Below are 18,206 nucleotides of genomic sequence, written 5' to 3'. Positions count from 1 at the left end.
CCACTGGTAAAGGCAAGAGGTCTTTGAAATAGCTTCTTGTGAGATTGTGTGTGCTTCTTCACTAACTGTGCGTGAGATTGTGTGGATAGGTGAGTAGATAAATGTGAGAATGAGACAATGGATGACTGGATAGACAAGTGAATAGATGTTGGATGGATGCATTAGTGTGTGAACACTGCATGGATGAAAGAATTAGTGTATGGATGGTTGGATTGGGTGAATGGCTAGTTGTAGAGGGAATTGTATTGATGGAAGAAGTGGGCAGGAGGTATGGGCCTGGGGCAGTGTGAGAGCATGGAGAGTACATGCGATAGGTGCAAAGAATACATTTGTGATTTAGTGCATGGATAGCCCAGTGAGTGGCCTGAACAAACTAGCAAATATAGGCATAAGGGCTTTGGGTCAGCCTTCTTTTGCCATTGCTTACTTTAAATGTCCTTGTAATGATAATATAGCAAAATCAACAAGGTGAAGAAAAGCTTAAATTAATCTTAGCCACTGGCAATCACCCTGGGCCGCATTCCAGACCATCTATTTTTTGCACATCGTGCCATTCTAGACAGAGACTGGCCATATGCAAATTAGGCTTGCTTCTGTCCCAATCGATTTTGGGCAGCACCTACATCGATAATATCACACCGTGCTAACTTGCATAACGCACTCGCACATTCACAAAACAAACAAATGAGGTCTAGGGCATTTTCACAAGCAGAGTAGTATGCCTTCCTTGTTAAACCCTGAATGCACTGCTCTACCTCCAGGGAGCTGATGTTAGCCTCCTGCAGGAATTGTGTACCCAATGCTATGCTATGCATATGCAAGGGGTAGACACAGCCTCCGGCATCTTTCTGCAAGGATCACGTGACGGCACTGAGCCGATCAGGGCTGTTTCCATGGTGGGTCACCAGGGTATGGACTGGTTTTGGACCCCTGTGGGACTGTTTTTGTTACCGGGGCGGGTTTTGCAGCATAGCTGCAATATCCGACGCCTGTAATAAAAGCGGCAGCGGTGAGATGGGAGTGATGCTTCCAACTAGCACCCTCTCTTCTCTGCCTCCCCCTCCTCTCCAAGGGGCCGGCCGAGCTGTTTGTCAGGGCCAGTTTCGGTTACCAGTCTGCCCGTGGAGCCGATGTGCAGGATGATTGCGGTTTGCCATCCAGTGGTGTGATGGGGCGTGCTTAATTTGTAAAACAATAAGTGCCTGGGTCCAAATTTCTCTTCAGCAGTCTGCATCTGGTGCTACAAATATTGGGGTTGCTGAATACCAAGGCTGCTTTTTGATAGCCTTTTTTATCCACTGCCAAGCACGCCCTATCCCTTTATCTCCCTCTTTCAGGTTCTTTTTCATTCCTCCTTTCTCCCTCTTTCTCCGTTTTTTCATCGTTTTTTTCCCACCATTTTGTGCTTTTCTCTCTCTGGCTCTGAGCAAACGTCTATTAAGGAAAAATGAGTGCCAAGCCACAAAAATGAATTTCAGTGGGCCCCACCTGCACCCCACCAGCTCAAATTAAGCACTAGTTGAAGGGACCCTGAGACTCCTGCATTGCACAGATATTCACAGACCGTAGGATGAATGGGGCCCCTTGGAAGGGTGAACACACTCCAGTTCAGCAGTGGCTCAAGAGGCCAGAGTTACACACCTGGAGGACTCCAAATCCTCTGTTTGCTTCACCGTCTTCTGAGGTACTAAATGTCTCTGTGAAGCCCAACTTTTATTTTAGTCCCTTAGTTTTTCTTCCACACTCAGAAGTACTGTGGAATCCATGGGCTTCCCTGTGAATCTTATAACAAATCAACAACAAGGCCACGGATACCATTTTCTCTGAGCATTGCCTCAGAAACAGTCAAACCTCTCAATTCTTCGCTCATCTCGACGGGACAGGTAACAATAGAAGTCTACAAACTAGGAATGCTATTCGAGCTGCGGCTCCTCAGTGTTTTCTGGCTTTGCTCTAAACCATCTTACAGTCTCCAGTCAGGCTGACTACTTATGCAAAAAAACCAAAGCTATCTGCCCTGTTCTAAGGTTCTTCGTTGGTTACCACTAAATGCTTGCTTCCCCTATAGCTATGCTACAAGCCAATACACCTCAACAGCTCTCTCTACCTTGATGCTCTGCTACCTATCACCAGGCATCAAAAACACCTACTAAGACGCACTGCCCTGACGACGGAGGGTGATGGGCTCCAAACTTCCTCCACTAGGAATCACTACTACGGAGATGCTGCCGCATCACCCTGGACCGCTCTTCCATGAAGCGTTAGATCCCAGCTCTCCAACATCGCCATCAGGAAGCAGCTGAAAACTCGCTGCTTCCACCTCTCCCTCCCTTCTCCTCTTACCCCCCTGATCACTCTGCAGCCATTCTTCCCTTGTAGCTATACTTCTGGTTTACTTTGCCTTCTGATTTTGTACTCGCTTACCTAACTACTTTTACTAGTTATCTGTTCACTGTGATGTGCCTAGTGATCTTCATATAGCTTGCTAGATGCAAATATTCAATAAATAAGGAGTGAGTGGGTGAGCGATGGTTAGTGAGGGAAGTTTGCAGAGAATAAATCAACAGGGGAAAAGAAGTGGAGGGACCCAGGCGGATCGCTAGGAGGGGGTTGTTAAGTGATGGAGGAGAGACAATGGGATTAGGCTGTCCAAGTTGGGAGAAGACAAGGAGAAGGGCCTGATGGAGTCAGAAGTTCCCCAAAAAAGATGACAGTTGTGACATTTAAGGGGTGCGTAGGTGGGATGGGGCACTGTGAGACGAATGGGGATGTTAAGGTGGATGGAGGGGGTTAGGTAGGTGAGGCCTGGGAACAGCCTTGGTAGATGGAGAAATGGGTAAGTGGGAGATGGCTAGGTTGTGGGGGGATAGGATGAAAGACGAGGGGTGGAGACTCCTGGGGTGGATTTGGGAGGGCGGCTCAAGGATGATACAAAGGAAAGATGGTCCGAAGAGAGGGGAAAATATTTTTTTAAAGGACTGAGAGAGGAAGGAGGAGGCTGATCCTTCTCCTACCTCGCTGCCAAATCCTGGTACAACCTGGTCCTCCACCTCTGGACCTCTGGACCTCCACAACCCTCTCTGACTTCAGGAGAGCACTCAAGACCTGGCTGTTAGACTAATCGGCCCATCCTCAGTGCCTGAATAACCCCCGGGGTGATAAATTGCGCTTTACAATTTCGGATTGATTGATTAATTGAGGTTACTGGAGAAGATGGGGAAGGAGGTGCATGGGGGAAGTAGGAGAATGATGCTGTTGGACAAGATCGAGTAGGGAGACGGTAAGGAAGGAGCACGCATAAGAAAGGAACCGCTGGGGTAGTCTGGAGATGGAGGTAGTGGAAGAAGGTGAAACAGAGAAGAGGAACTGAAAGAGGAGCGGGTCTGAGGGGACAGTTAGGTTAGAGTGGAGAGAAAGGTTGTGGAAGAAGGTGAAACAGAAGTCGCATAGGAGGAGGCGAGAGTTAGGAAGGCACTGAAAGGTCAGAGTGGAAAGGAAGGTTATATATGGAGGAGTAGGAGGAGATGCTGATGGAAGGCAGGGGTCCTTCAGAAAGGTGAGAAGGTGATCATAATGTAAAGATCATTCTGGGAAGCCGGAGCGGAAGCAAATGCATTCAGATGAGATGAAAAGTTTACATTTGGTGAAGGACATTGTAGGTTTGTGTCAGATCTGAAACACTTTGGAGGGTACTGAGCTGCTATTCCCACAGGCTCCAACAGAGAAGTCTCACTGGATCTTACATTTGACAATTCCACCCTTCACATGGTCCCCTGGGCTGGACACGCCATAAGAGGAGTTAGCAGGGAGAGGTATTCTGCGAGGGAAGAGAGGATGGGCACATGATCATCACTGACGCCAAAGGAACAGCATTGGACATGGAGCTAGCACTGCAAAGGATTCGGGGTACGGGGAAGTGAGGATGAAGAAGGAAGGGGCAACAGCAAAGCTCAGAGGGAGAAGGTATGCAGAACAGGAAGTGGTAGTTGGGGAGGGGGACAGCATTGCAACTGGTAGAAACTGGGCACAGGCAGGGAGCGCTTGCCGAGTTGTTACGGTGATGATTAACCACCACTCTTAGACACCTGGTATATCGGGCACCAGTCCAAAGTGAAAACTCATATTCTGGCTTGTGATTTATGCTACATGGAGGAAACATGTTGGAAAATGCACCAATGATTTCAGTTGAAATGAGAGGTTTGTGGCACCCACTGGGGGGGAGATTGCATTGGTTCTATTAGAAGTGTGATGACGGCATGAAGTTCATCATTGTCATGGTCCGTTATTTTACTAAAAGGACAGAGCTGTAGTTTATGTCAGCTCCCATTGTTAAGAGAGTGGTGTCCTGCCCGGGCCACCTATTCAGCTGGAAGGTGTTTATATCTGACACAGTCACAGAGAATGGGGCCTTATTCACGTCCCGTCAAATGGTTTGCTTTACGAAGAAGAGGATCATTAAGCATGTTACAGCAGTCTTTGATCACCCACAGGGTAATGGTTGAATGGAACACTGTGACGGAAGCAACCAAAATGGTCGAATTAGGTGGTACTTCAGTACAAGAGGAAGTGTAACCAAGGTTGGTGTTAATACTGACCAAGGGGAACTCAGAGGAGCATACAGGAAGTCCAAGTTATGGCTCTAAAGGTTTGCAACATAACTATGATTATTTGTTGTGATAACATAGCAATGCAGCACTTGATTTCTTTTCATTCCTAGAGTATTCTTCCCAGGTTAGGTAGTTGTGGTTACAATGATTTGGCCACACCTTGGCGGGTAAAAACAACAGTAGTTTAATTCGCATCCATGGCATGTGTTTTTGACTTAAGTGCATCAGTCATAGAGAAATACATGTGACACATTTTCATACATAGAGTAGAAATAGGCATGGCCCAGGTGTGTTGCCTACAATGCGATGGTTGAAGACATGCCTATGGTAGAGGTATAGTGTTTCCTATTATTGCATGAGGTCGTAATTGTAATTGAGTGGATAGTTTGATGGAAGATCGTAGTTGAGGCTAGTTGCGGAGGAAGTAGAGGTGTGTGCTTGTGTTGGAAAAGGCATTGTCGACAAGTTACTGAAGGAGCAGTACAATAAAGATAGTGGCTGTGGCAAGCATGGCTGTAGACTCTTGAAGAATGCGGCCATACTTCACAGATTTAAAGTTGTTATATGGATCATTTACTTTTCTGTAAGAGGGAAAGAGATGTGGTATTCTTTATAGCCTGTTGGTAGCGCAGTTACTGTATGTGCACGACAAAGACAGACAGGAGGCCTGAGGGGATAAATGTCAGTTTTTCTGCCTAAAATAAATAAACCACAAATATTATACTAACCTTTAGGGTAACTGTAAACACTAATATAGTGAAAACAAGCGTTCCAAATGTCCAGTTGCCAGATACCTAGAAAATAAAAAGGCTTTAATTCAGATCTCATTCAGAAAGTAATGAATGAATCACACATTTATTCAACAATATCTCTATTATGGAAGACAAGCACCGATTGGGGAAGAAGGGAAAACTACAAAATGTGCAGAATTTTGCAGCGGGAAAAAAATAATTTGCTAAAATGTTGATATAGTTTAACATTTTCACCTGATAAAATGTACTTGGGTTATTGTTTGCACTTTGCAGGTACATCGTAGCGAGAAGCCAGAGAAGGCATGCCAGGGACAGATCTCAAACTCTTAGGATCTCACTATCAGGGGCCGCATTACACATACGGCGCACTGTTTAAAGCGGCGCACTGTGCGCCCGGTGCAATGAAGGAAAGTGCGCTGGATTATGGTGAATGCGCTGCCCCTAGGGCAGCCGCAAACTCGTGCTGCCCTGGAGGCAGCGCATTCATGTGAAATACGGAGCGGCCACTTTACAGTCGGTCCCAGTTTCACTGTGCAGGCAGCAACCCGCCTGCACATTTAAAGGAGAAAAGTGATCACCTTGCAGGCGGGTGCAGTGAGTGACTGCACCCAACTCCAAGGAATGTCTGCGGGGTCTATGGGATCCATTTGCCCCCTGCAGAGGCCTGCTCCCAGGAGGCGCATGGACAGTGCACCACCTTTTAGGTGGCACACTGTCAGTGCGTCTCCTGAGGGCTTCTTTGCCTCTGCACCCGCGTCGGTAATACGGTTCGGGTGCAGAGGCAAAGGATTCCCTCATTTGCATGGGGCACACCCTCATGCAAATGAGGGAACGTCCCCTTGACGATAGCGCTGGCGCTTTGTACATACCAGCGCTATTGGTATTACAGAAGGGGCGCGCAAGCGTCTGCGGACCCTTCTGTAATACCAAAGTGCCCGGGGCACGCAAAACGGGTGCAAATGCCCATTGCGCCTACGGTGCACTTTATGTAATACGGACCCTGGTCTCTGGTAAACCCACCCAGTTACTTCACCCCCATGAGTTAATGATACTAAGGGCATCTTTAAAACCATGAGGACAGACTTATCGGTGAGTAAAAGTGGGCCCCTGAGCGTCCTTTAGAAATGAGGAAAATAGTGAAAAATGATAATTTCGGTCTAGATTCAACTGGTTATTCCTCATTTCATGCAGAGACCCTACCTGTATTTAGAATGTAGCATGTGATTGCGAAAGACATTCAATAGGTCATGTTTCTGCAGGTTCCTAATTCCGATGGGGCAGTTAACTTCCATTACTGTCACCATTGGAATTTAAATGGGACTCCAAATCAACCTCCAAGAGTCTTGGGTAGCAGGACTCCAGGGGCCATAATATGTATTAGGGCGCAAATATGGAGAGGCTGCTTTACAGTCGCTCTGTGTTTCACTGTGCAGGCGGCAACCTGCCTGCACATTTAATGGAGAATAGAGATCCCCTTGCAGGTGGGTGCAGTCAGTGGCTGCACCCACCTCCATGGGGATGTCGAGGGGGTCCATGGGACCCCCTTTACCTCCTGCAGAGGGCTGCTCCTAGGAGGCGCACTGACAGCGTGCCTCCTAGGGGCTTCTTTGCCTCTGCGCCCACATCGGTAATACTGCACGCGCATATAGGCAAAGGGATTCCCTCATATGCATGGGGCACGCCCCCATGCAAATGAGGGAACAGCCCCTGAAGATAGCAGAAGGGGCCGCGGACAAGTGTCTGTGGCCTCTTCTGTAATACCAAGGTGCTCCGGGGGGGTGCACAAAGCAGGCGCAAACACCCATTTTGTCCCCGGGGCACTTTCTGTAATACGGCCACAGGTTGGAAGAAGGTGATGCACCAGTGTAAAGTCTTGGCTTTGGAGTGGGGTTTTAAACTTTTGTGGAATTTCGAGTTAGATGAGAAGATGGAGAATCTCTGTAGGTGATACCTGAATGGGTTTGTATCAGGTGACCATATTCCACTCACTCTACACACTACTGATCCATAACCCTCATTTCCCACCTGCTCTGTAAGGAGATAAGTTCCGGAAGTGGAGTGGAGGGGCGTGTTGGTTGCCGAAAGATCTTTTTGTTAAAGGTACCTCAAGTCTTTTGAAGCCTGGAATAGAAAGTTCTCACTAGACAAATTGGAAAGACTAAATTTGAGAAGCTTTTTCAATGTTTAGGTCAATTAGAGGTCGCATCTCTAATATATATTTCCTGCTGACAGATATGGACACGGACCCCATTTGACCCTAAATGAATAAATAGGAGAAAATGTTGTGTACAAAAACTGACACACCTTGATGGCAGAGACTATGGAAGGACATCCCAAAGTTAGCGCGAAGCGTCCAAAATAGAGCGATAATGCAGAAGCACATGTTCCTTTGGTAGCTAACCCCTAATTAATTGGAACACATCAGCTGATATGATCATTATGTAATGAAGAAAATGTGCGATGGAGAGCAATGAACTGGCTTTCTGGCGGTAATATCCAGTAATAGAGACATACTGGAAAGAGGTGCTAAGACACATATGGAGGAACCAAGGATACCTGCTACCACAGGATTCTTCTAAAGTGACTTTGGGTTTAAAAAAGAGCTTTCTTGCAGAAAAGACTAGGATGACATACATAACACTAGGAGCTAAACAGATTTACCAAGTCACAGTAAATAAACGCACCCTCCCCCTGGGCTTTAAGTGGGCCGGGTCCTGCTGGTGCAGAGCACCGGCAGTTCTTAAAAGTAGGTGCGGAGACGGGTCCCTATCGGGCTCTCCATTTTTGCCCTCACCCCCGGGAAGAAAAAAAAATCTTAATCTGCAGCAATACCACCCTTCACTGTCTTTTATGTAACTTCAAAGAGACTTGTTATAGTACTTTCACAGTCTCATCATTTGAGAATGGATGCATTTTCAGCATGCTATAACACGAAGCCATGGTTGTTCCTTATTTATCTTATGTAACTAGCAAGCACTGGCAAAGCCAATAGTCCTGGCTTGTTGCAGGTGTAATGTTACTTGTATTATATATCTGGAGGCAATGACAAGCAGCAAATTACTAGTCGGGCAGCACACTATGCTCAGCACAGCTTTTTAGATTACTTTTTAAGCCATGCCCTAATTACTTCGGCCACGCCCTTTTGAGAGATCCTCTAGTTTATTTCATCTCACTTAAAGCCCTGCCCTGCCCTCCCCACAACACCCCACACAGTGCCTGAATGGTTAGAGAGACTGTGGCCAGTGATGGCCATGGAACTATCGATATCAGACTGCAGGGACATGGGTGATTTACATGCAGGGACTCAATATGAGATATTAGGGATGTTCTCACCGGGGATCCCAGCTGGGCAGAGAAGAGAGGGCCCTACCCTTGCAATCGATGCTTTAATGAGGCCAGTGCTTCATATATCATTTGTATGAAAAGGCATGTTCTTTTGTATGGGGTCAAAATGAGAGTGCTAAAAACATCAACAATGGCCATCCTTGACTGCTCCTCTAATGTTTTAAGAAACCCATTTAAAGATAACCACTGCAGATGCGTGGGCATTTGCAGCAGCTATCTAAAACAAACAAGCATTGGATAAGCCAGAAGGTTTCACTGTTCTAAACAGTCAGCCATCCAATCACGTGTTGCCCACATGCGATAGGTGTGAACACTTTGAAGGAGCGCTTTTAGTAAATTGTCAGCGGTGTGATAGTGTGCCAGTGTTGCCGTAATTGGCATCAAGGTCTGTTTCAATATGAAAGAAGCATAAGATGGCTGATGCGAAGGTTCACCTCCTCTTCCTCAGTGGAGGACCAAAAACAATGTACAGATGAGCTAAGAGTCTAGGGTTTTTACTGAGCAGATTGGATCACTTATGTCTAGCACATGCAGGATGAATATGCATCTGAAATACAACTGACAGTCACCAATATGAACCAACCAAGGATTCCTAACAGTGGACACAAATGCAAAAAGTCATAGCACTTCCCTCTTCCAAAAACACCTTTGCATTCATGGACTCTCTAATTCTAGACATTCGTCACTTGGAAATTGAAACAAAGAAATATTTTGAGCTGTTCATTCCCTTATCCTTGAGTCTCTTGTTCAGCTAAATTCCTTTTGCTGAAACTTTCAATTTGCCCTTACCTTACCCCAAGTATCCCTGATCAATTTTTATGCATTTTTCAAGTACCTTTTACCTTTCGAATAGTAAAATAACTGTAGGTGCAGGTCTTAAACTGCTGTCTTGGAACAAAAAGTTAGAACTACCCTTTGTAATCAACTCCACTGAAAGTAAAAAGTTTAAGCTGAGGTGAGAAGCAATGGACAACTCAGATAAGCGTTTAATGCCTAGAATTCTCACAGTTCAGACAGACCCAAGGAAGGCGTCTGTCGAGGTGATGGGTGGGTCAAGTGGTAGCGGAGGCGGCAAGAAATGAAATTCTAGGGCTGTTGCTGCACTCCACCATCAACACCCAGTGTTAGTATTTATCTGAAAAGATGGGTTTCAGCCATTCACAAATGGCCGACAAACTTTGACAAACCCTTTAGATTGGCCCCATTTTCCAAAAGAGTATCAATTTTATCTGATATGAAACATCTTTTGCAGAATTTTACGTGGTTCCTTCGTTCAATATACAGTTTAACATTTGCCCCAAATACACATATCAGTTTATTATTTCACTATTTAAAATACTACATAAATAGAATTTTATGATCCATTATGCTGACAACTGACAAGATATTGATCATAACCACGAGCATTCACTCAACACAGATTGAAAAGACATAATAAGCAGTAAGAACCATGGCCCTCGTGCAGGCCAGAGACGAGGCAGGAGCACTCCTTTGTTTACCTGCCCGTTGTCTTCTAAAGATGGGTTCAGGAACAGGAAGTAGACTCCAAAGAAAAACACAAGTCCTTCAAAAGCACCAAGGCAGGTCCAGTACAGGAAAGGCCTCCACTGCAGCATGGCATTATCCGAAATTGTCCTGCCGTGAAAAGAAATCAAAGGAAAGCCCGATTGTATTTCTGTTTAATAAGCAATGACATACACTTTGGCCAAAGAAGTACAGTGGGCCAAGTTCACAAAAATGTATAAAAAAGGACACCATATTTGCATACCAACTACATGTATTTTTAAATGTTTTCCTATTCACAAACATTCCCAGAAGAACCAATGGCAAGGTGTTTAGGGAGAGCCGGACTGGAAGCCAAAAGCAACCACGGCAAAAATATTCAAACAAACCCCTGCTCGTGTGTTAAAACGTGCCCACTCTCACTTCCTGTCTCTTTCTTTACAGTCTCCCTGACTCTTTCTCGGCCCCTCTCGCTCAGTCTCTCTCTCGTTTTCCCTGCTGCCATAAACCCCAGGTAGCGACCATCCACCTTCAAGAACAGGCCTTCAATGGCCCCAGCCCACTCAGAGAAATGCAAAATGGAATAAACGCCCAATCCGTCCCCGAGTGTAAGGCACAGGTTTAGAGGCTTACTTCTGGGAATGTAATGCAACTTCTTCCAATAACTCCTCCTTGCTTTGTGGGGGGGTTCTCTGTAACGGAGACTTTTTCACCGAGGAATGGTGCGTATTTTCGCAGCAGTAAAACATTTTGAAAGTGGAGAAAACTCTACCTCCACGCCCCCAGCAAGTCTGTACGCCTCCCATCATTCCGAACGTGAAAAGGTGCCATATCAACATTTGGAAATGCTCACATACTCAGATCTTCGGGGGAGCTCCCAAACATACAAGGTAAGCCATGCCTTTGAAAGCCCACTTCCAGATTCTCGAGTGGGTTTTACTAATGCGGCCGTCTCCACACTCACGACAGAGAAATGTCACAAAATGGTGAAGGCACTACAGTAAGGGCTGCAGGTGCAACCAGGCCCACGGAACTGTGAAGACAGAGGCCGCCATGTGACTTTGCACCTCCATCCACTGAAACAAATTGGCAGTCTTCTGAGATAACTGAGATGTCAGCAGGCATTGTAGACGCTGGATCCTGGACTGAGGAAGGACAACTTTGCACAGAGCAGAGTCTAATTCCGCCACTATGAATGTCCTATGTGTTGAGGGATGGAGATGGCATTTTGGAACATTCAACAGAAAACCATGTCTCTTTAGCAAAAGTATGGTCAAATCCAGATGTTGCTGCATCACCTGAACAAATGGGGCCTAGAGCAGCCAATCATCCAGGTAAGGAAACACTACGATCCCCTGAAGATAAAGGTGAGCCATTAGAGGCGCTACCACTTTTGTGAAGGCCCTGGGTGAGGACCGTAGGCCATACGGTAGTACACAGTACTGTCAATGACGACCCATCAGAGAGAATATCAGATACTGCTCGAATCTCTACACCATTGGAACATGGAGATATGCATCCATGAGATCCAATGTAGCCATCACAAAGCCTGCCTGAATTAAGGGAATGATCCATTGCAGGGTCTCCGTTGTGAACAGAACGTTTCAAACGTATATGTTCAGAGACTTGAGGTTGATCAAGATACTGAAACACCTTTTCACCTTCGGGACTAGGAACACAATTGAATAAATGCCTTGTCCCCTCTGCTCTTTTTTTGGTTTGGATCAATTGCTTTCTTCAGGAGAAGCAACAAAGAGGCCTCTGAATCGTCACTGATGATGTGAGAAAGGACATAAACTATCTTATAACCTCCTTCCAGAATATTCAGCACCCACTTGTTGGATGTTGTGCAATGAAAATTCTCCAGGAAATTACGAAGTCTCACACCAACCTCTGGTATCTCGCAAATTCCGTGTACATATACCAGAACGAATGGTGAGATCTGAGCCAGGAAAAGTGCCTTCTGCAATTAAGAGTCAATTTTCTTGTCCACCCCATCTTTAAGGACATTTTATTCAGCATTTGACCTGCCCCCCCCTCCCCTCCCCCCACCAGACTGGTCAAAATCCACATGGACTGTCACTGAGAGTTTATCCTCTATGTCTCTCAATGGATAAAGTGTTGACATGAAGCGAGGCCCAACAATCCATTATAAATCCTTCCACTCATTTAAAGGAACGTCCATCACAAATGGATGAATGGGCAGGGTTTACACTCTCCGACCTCTCTCCCCTCTATCCAGGGGGCCGTTTTATAACCATACAGGACACTTCTGAGTTGTTTGGACTTGGACAAGGGCAATGTTCTACAGTATGTCAAAATAGGGGACACTGCTAAGCAGCTATGGTAATCCTTTTCCCAGGCCTCAGAGCCCATGCAAACCGATGTTACCATACTCTCCCAAGCCAGAGGCCGTAAACATATAATGCATATATATATCAGGTGCTTAGGGCGGATCAGCAAGTAGCACCACTGGGATTGGAGGAGACCTGGCAATAGGTCTGCGAAGAACCAATAACACCTAAGGAATGGGGCAACATTCATGACGCTGTGCGTGGGGCTTCCATAAACACTTGGTTCAAACTGATACAATATAACTACGTATACCTAGCCTATTTGTCCCCGAAGAGGTTGCACGCTATATACCCCAATAGGTCTCCTATGTGCTCTAGATGTGGCAGCGTCAATGCTAACTTTATTCACGTTGTGTGATGCTGTTCGGTTATCATAATATACTGGGTGGAGGTGTTGTCCCACATTAAATCCATCACAGGATGGGAGATTCACAGTGCTATCAAGCAATGCTTGTTGCATTTGATCCCGGAAAATGCCAAGAGAAAACTAAGCAGGTGGTTTGCAGTGCTAGGCCTTGTAGTGGGGCAGAGACGTATTGCAATAGGGTGGTTGAGTACCAGCCATCCAACAATTCGGGCCTGGAGAAACGACTTGCTGGAAGGGGCAGGTGCAAAAGAGGCCCACATGTGATGGACAAGATGGGATGAAAGGGTGGCAGATGATCGACTCTCTTGGGGGCTGATGGCACAGGCATTGGCTGCAATCTTGGAGGATGCCTTAACGGATTAAATGTAGATTACGCTAGATCATGCAAGACGGGTCTTGGAACTAGAAAGTAATCACAAACTGTGAGACCTTGTTCTACAGGTGCATTGATAATCCCACTGCCTGGGGTATGTCCTATATGATATGTGAACACGCTGGTAGGTCATCCATCTCTTATCTCTGATAGCATTTGCGGTGATAGATGTCTAGATTAAAGCCTGAGGGGGGATGGGGGAGTGGGTGGGGGGAGTTGCATTAAAAGTATCTGTTCTTACTATAGAAAGTTGATTAGGAGTATGAGAATCCGATGAATGATGCATCACTAGTGTTTTTGTTGACTTACCAGTTTTTGACATGTGTAAGTCTGGATCTGTAAACAGATGTATGTAAAAGTATGGTCTTATACAAAAAAAAAACAATTTTATCATGAAAACATATTTATGCAGTCATACTTGTTGAAATGCTAATTTAAAAAAAATGTAACAAGGAGTATATTATCCCTATGCAGGTGGAGAAGCACCTTTTGGGTGATACGACTTTCTAGGGCATCTACAATAAGAGTCATGAAGAACGGCTTCCATATAAAATGCCATGAGGGCCATTTGATAATCTGGATTGTAAAGCAGGCAAGAAAAGAAAAAGAGTTGGGGTTTTGTGAGACAGAGAACAAAGTAGGCCATAAAAGTTAATGAGACTGTTTCTATTCGCTCTCTTTCTGAGAACTACATTTATTTGCATTGCCTTGGGGAAAGTCAGGTCTTGCCAGTTGGTGACAAATAGAATAGTTTCAGTAAGGGAATTTTTGTTATATTTAATGACAAAATTGAGACATTAGGAAGAGCTAGAAACTATTGGTGAAGTTGCTGGATGAGTGACACTCCAGATGGAAGAGTAGTCAACTCTTAGGTGAAATTGTTGCTAGATGCTATGAAGGGCCAGTAGCTGTAGCTAGTTGTTTGTTGTTGCTCGACGGAATTAGAAAAAACAGTCTGTGCTTAGTATTATTGCAAACACAGAATTGAATAACAGATAGCTAACCCTGGAAGCATGCTGTGGAGTGAACTGAAAACAAAGAGGGGCATGCAGTTAACTAAGGGAAAGGAAAAAATAATCCCATGTCGTGGACAGCTGGGGCTAAAGAGTGACTGGTACAATCACAATTTGAGTAGATGTAATAGTCTTTCGCAATTATAGTAGGGATTGCCAAGGGACAAGCTCGGCTGATTGCACAAGAGCTTTAGCAGACTTGTTGAGAGGGCTAGAAGATGTACAGTATGAGGTTCAGCCAGCAGAGAAAAGAAATGAAAACCAGAAATGTAAAGTGCAAGAATTCCTGTTTTCAAGATGGTGCTGGTAAACCAAGTCATATTGGAAAGATGATGTTTTTTGCAGTGGGGGATTATGCACAGTGGAAGTTGCGTGGCTCCTCGGAGTGAGGCCAAGACAAGAAGATGAAATGGTTACTTACTGAGGCAGTTGATTGGAGTGAGGAAGGTGAACCGAACAGTGTCAATTCCTGATAATACCTCTGTGTAGTGATCAGTGAGACTTAGGTGAAGAGTGCACAAGATGTAGAGACCTTTCTAATGCAGTTTGGAATAGTTTTGAGTACAAGGCAGAATAATGGGACACCAGAGCAGAGTTTGGTCGCTTTCGTTTGATGTTTTAGGTAGATGTGATGATCTTTGATATGGCCCCTCTGAAGCAACTGGAGAGATGGAGCAGCACAAGTGTAAAGTGCAAGAATTCCTGTTTTCAAGATGGTGCTGATGGACCAAGTCATATAGGAAAGATGAAGTTTTTCACCGTGGGGGATGATGCACAATGCAAGTTACATCTGCAACTGAAGAGATGGGAGTGGCACGCGCTATTTTATAATAGTGAGGGGTCCAGTATCAAATATGGAGCACTTCTACTGGTGCATCACCAGTGTTGCTGCTTTAAAAAAATTCTATTCAGCTTGCGATTTAAGGGGCGTTCTTTGAGTTGTACAGCTGGACCCACCAGAACCAAGGGCAAAGAATGATCTCAGATATTTGAGTCCACTCTAAATGAGAGAACTGCAAATCCAGAAACATATTGTGCTTAGGTGGGTCTCAGCCAGGCTGAGAACATTATGACATATGTACATTCCTGCGATGACATTTGAGGGTTCGTAGGTGAATGGTGCCGGATGACAGTTGAAAGGTTGTCTGCGCCTGGCTGGGGCAGTTGGGTTTTGTGCTTATTTCTGACTGGAAATAAAGTCCAAGTAACTCAAGTATTGCTGCTCCAACTCCATTATTACAATTTTGGCGACAATCTTAACTGGCCAGGAGGTAAGGTTAGAGATAAGCAACCTAAGAAGAACCCACATCGTTTGAAACTACATTGCCGCAAGAGAAGGGGCATTGGAAAAAATGTTTTAAGCGAGTGTGCTGGTGAGACAGGGCCACACTCATGGCCCCTAAGCAGCACATAAAATAGATGCATGTGTTTGACAGGCATCATTCTGGTGGTGTATGGAGTACAACATGCGCGTTGTGGCAGTGAGGATTGCTGACCATGTACTGAGGACTGCGCCGCACAATGCGAGAGAGTGTTTTTCCCTATGATCGCCTGTCCTGGAGATCAGCGCGCTTCGTTAATATACCTCTGAGGCAGCATGAGGTTTGGTGGAGTCTGTGGGGACTAACATTGCTTGGGACTGTAGCGGTGCAGGTCCCCAGCACGTGCCATTGATTATTGGGTACGCACGAGTACAGTTTAGTATGTGATTTAACTTACTTGGCCGTACTAGCTCGGCTTTCCTATGCAACTATTTTATCCCTGCGGGCACACTTTAACAGTTGTCCGCATGGGATTTGGGCAGCGTTCTGTTGGCTGCATTCTGGGAAAGTCACTTTTTGGGCGTTTTTTGGGCCGATTAACTAACGTAATGTAATGCCCAAGGAGAAAGAAGGTCTACAGTGTGTGGTGCTGTTTAACAAAGGAATTACTGACACCTTCAGGCTGGGAGTCAAACTGCATGCTATTGAGCAGTTTAGTGTGAAAAGTACTTAAAGGAGAATGTACCTTCATCAGTGATTAGCACACTCTCATGGAGACCTAAGTGGTCTTCTACTGTTCTGCAGTGGTACCTTTATCAGTTATTAGCACACTCTCATGCAGTGCTAAGTTGATGTCTACTGTTATACTTCATTGCTGTGTTCATTTGCTGTACAGCATCTTTATAAAGAAATGTAAACTATAAGCTGCTATCCCCATTTGGTAATTAAAGCAGTAAATGTTCATCAGCTTCATTTGAAAACTATTTTGTGGCTCTGGATGGTACCAGGTGCCCAGCAATATCTAAAAAAGGCATTGTTGTAGGGAGATTTAGGCAAGAAGGGGGGCATGTTTTCAAATACCTTCCACACCTGTCCCACACCTGTTGAAGGAAGTGGATAATGTATAGAAGGATTCTAACCTGTGCCTACTCGCTAGGCTTGCTAAGCAGGAAATTGGTATGTGCCGCCACAAAATGTATTCACTGCTGGAAAGAGCTACAGAAACTGTGAATGAATTTGTTGCCAGATTACGGGAACTTTCATCCAAATGTCAGTTTGGCCAAATGACTGATGAAATGGAGAGAGACCAATTAACTGTTCAGAGCAACAGCAAAAAGACAGAATCCAACTTTGAAAGAGGCCATTAAGATGGCAAAAGTCATGGAAGAAGAGGAAAGGTGAATGAAAGAGATGAAAATTATCTCTCAGGAAAAAGGAACAAATGTGTCGGTGATGCACAGTGACAATGAGTCAATTAACATGGTAAAAAGGAAGACTCACATGGTGGGAGGGAGCACTGGCAAGTCCAAGAATACTAAAGGTACTATGGCAAATAGTATTCCGGGTAGGAGTGCTTCACGAGTTTGTCACAGATGTGGCAGTAAATCTAATTTAGCCAATTCTAAAAATTGCTTTGCGCAAAGTAAAGAGTGTTTTAAATGTGGGAAAAAGTCATTATGCACGTATGTGCAGAGGAAATGAAAAGAAAATACCTTTGGTGGAAGAGGAAGAAAATGATCATAGAGTATTGGTCACCAAAGAGGGGAAAGCTGAAACACCAATTGAAAGGAAGGAACCGTCCCAGGGCTGACTTTGAAGTAAATGGAGAGGTAGTTTCTTTGATGGTTGACACGGGTTCCTTGTACACCATAATTCCAAATTGGCTATATGTTCAAACATAGCAAGGGGATGAGCTAGTAGATTCGGATGTCATCCTTAAAGGTTACCACAGGACCGATATTGGCATTTTGGGTTTTTTCATGGCATCTATTAAGTTTGCAGGAAGACATACAAAGGGTAACGTGTAGGTTTCGCCTGATGGTCCACCTATTTGAGGAGGAGTTACACATCAATGTTGACCCCAAAGTATTAGGTCATGGTTGTGGAAAAGTATGATTTAGCTACCATCCTACAACAAAATGCAAAACTGTTTGAGAATAAGTTAGGTGAGGCTAAGGGTTATTTACATGAAATCAAACTTAAGGAAAATGCTGTCCCAGTTAAGCATGTGGCAAGGAAAATTCCTATGGCAGCATGTACTCAAGTGAAAGAGATAATACAGCAGTTGTTAGAGAAAGAGGTCATAGAACCGGTAGAAGCTACGGAGTGGCTTGCTCTGGTCGTAATTAAAAAAAAAACAGATGAGTCACTTTGCTTCTGTGTGGACTTGAATGAGAGTGTGATTATGGACAACTTTCCCTTACTCAATATTAATGAGATAATTTTGATGCTCTCAAGGGAGACATTTAAAGTGAGCATACCACCAGGTAAAGCTCCATCCACACAGTAGGCATTTCATGCTATTCATTACCTCAGAAGGAACATTTCAGTTCAATAGATTTCCCTTTGGATTGTGCTCGGCATCTAATGCCTTTCAACGAATCATGACACAGATTTCAAGTGGGATTGCT

General features: G+C 44.9%; 1 protein-coding gene across 5 annotated transcripts in view; it reads right to left on the bottom strand.

Moving 5' to 3' along the window:
- The window catches only part of ATP11C (ATPase phospholipid transporting 11C (ATP11C blood group)), an 804,025-nt gene that overhangs the window by 61,018 nt on the left and 724,801 nt on the right, over positions 1–18,206 (bottom strand). For all 5 annotated transcript variants that reach the window (XM_085607959.1, XM_085607958.1, XM_085607957.1 and 2 more), the window contains exons 25-26: positions 10,204–10,339; positions 5,336–5,401 (exon numbers count right to left, since the gene is read on the bottom strand). In XM_085607959.1, the coding sequence (XP_085464085.1) occupies positions 5,336–5,401; positions 10,204–10,339 (202 nt within the window). The remainder of the gene's footprint in view (positions 1–5,335; positions 5,402–10,203; positions 10,340–18,206) is intronic.

The sequence above is a fragment of the Triturus cristatus genome, chromosome 5_2 (assembly GCF_964204655.1).
Source record: "Triturus cristatus chromosome 5_2, aTriCri1.1, whole genome shotgun sequence".
NCBI lineage: Eukaryota > Metazoa > Chordata > Amphibia > Caudata > Salamandridae > Triturus > Triturus cristatus.
This window is presented reverse-complemented; position numbering and strand designations above follow the sequence as displayed.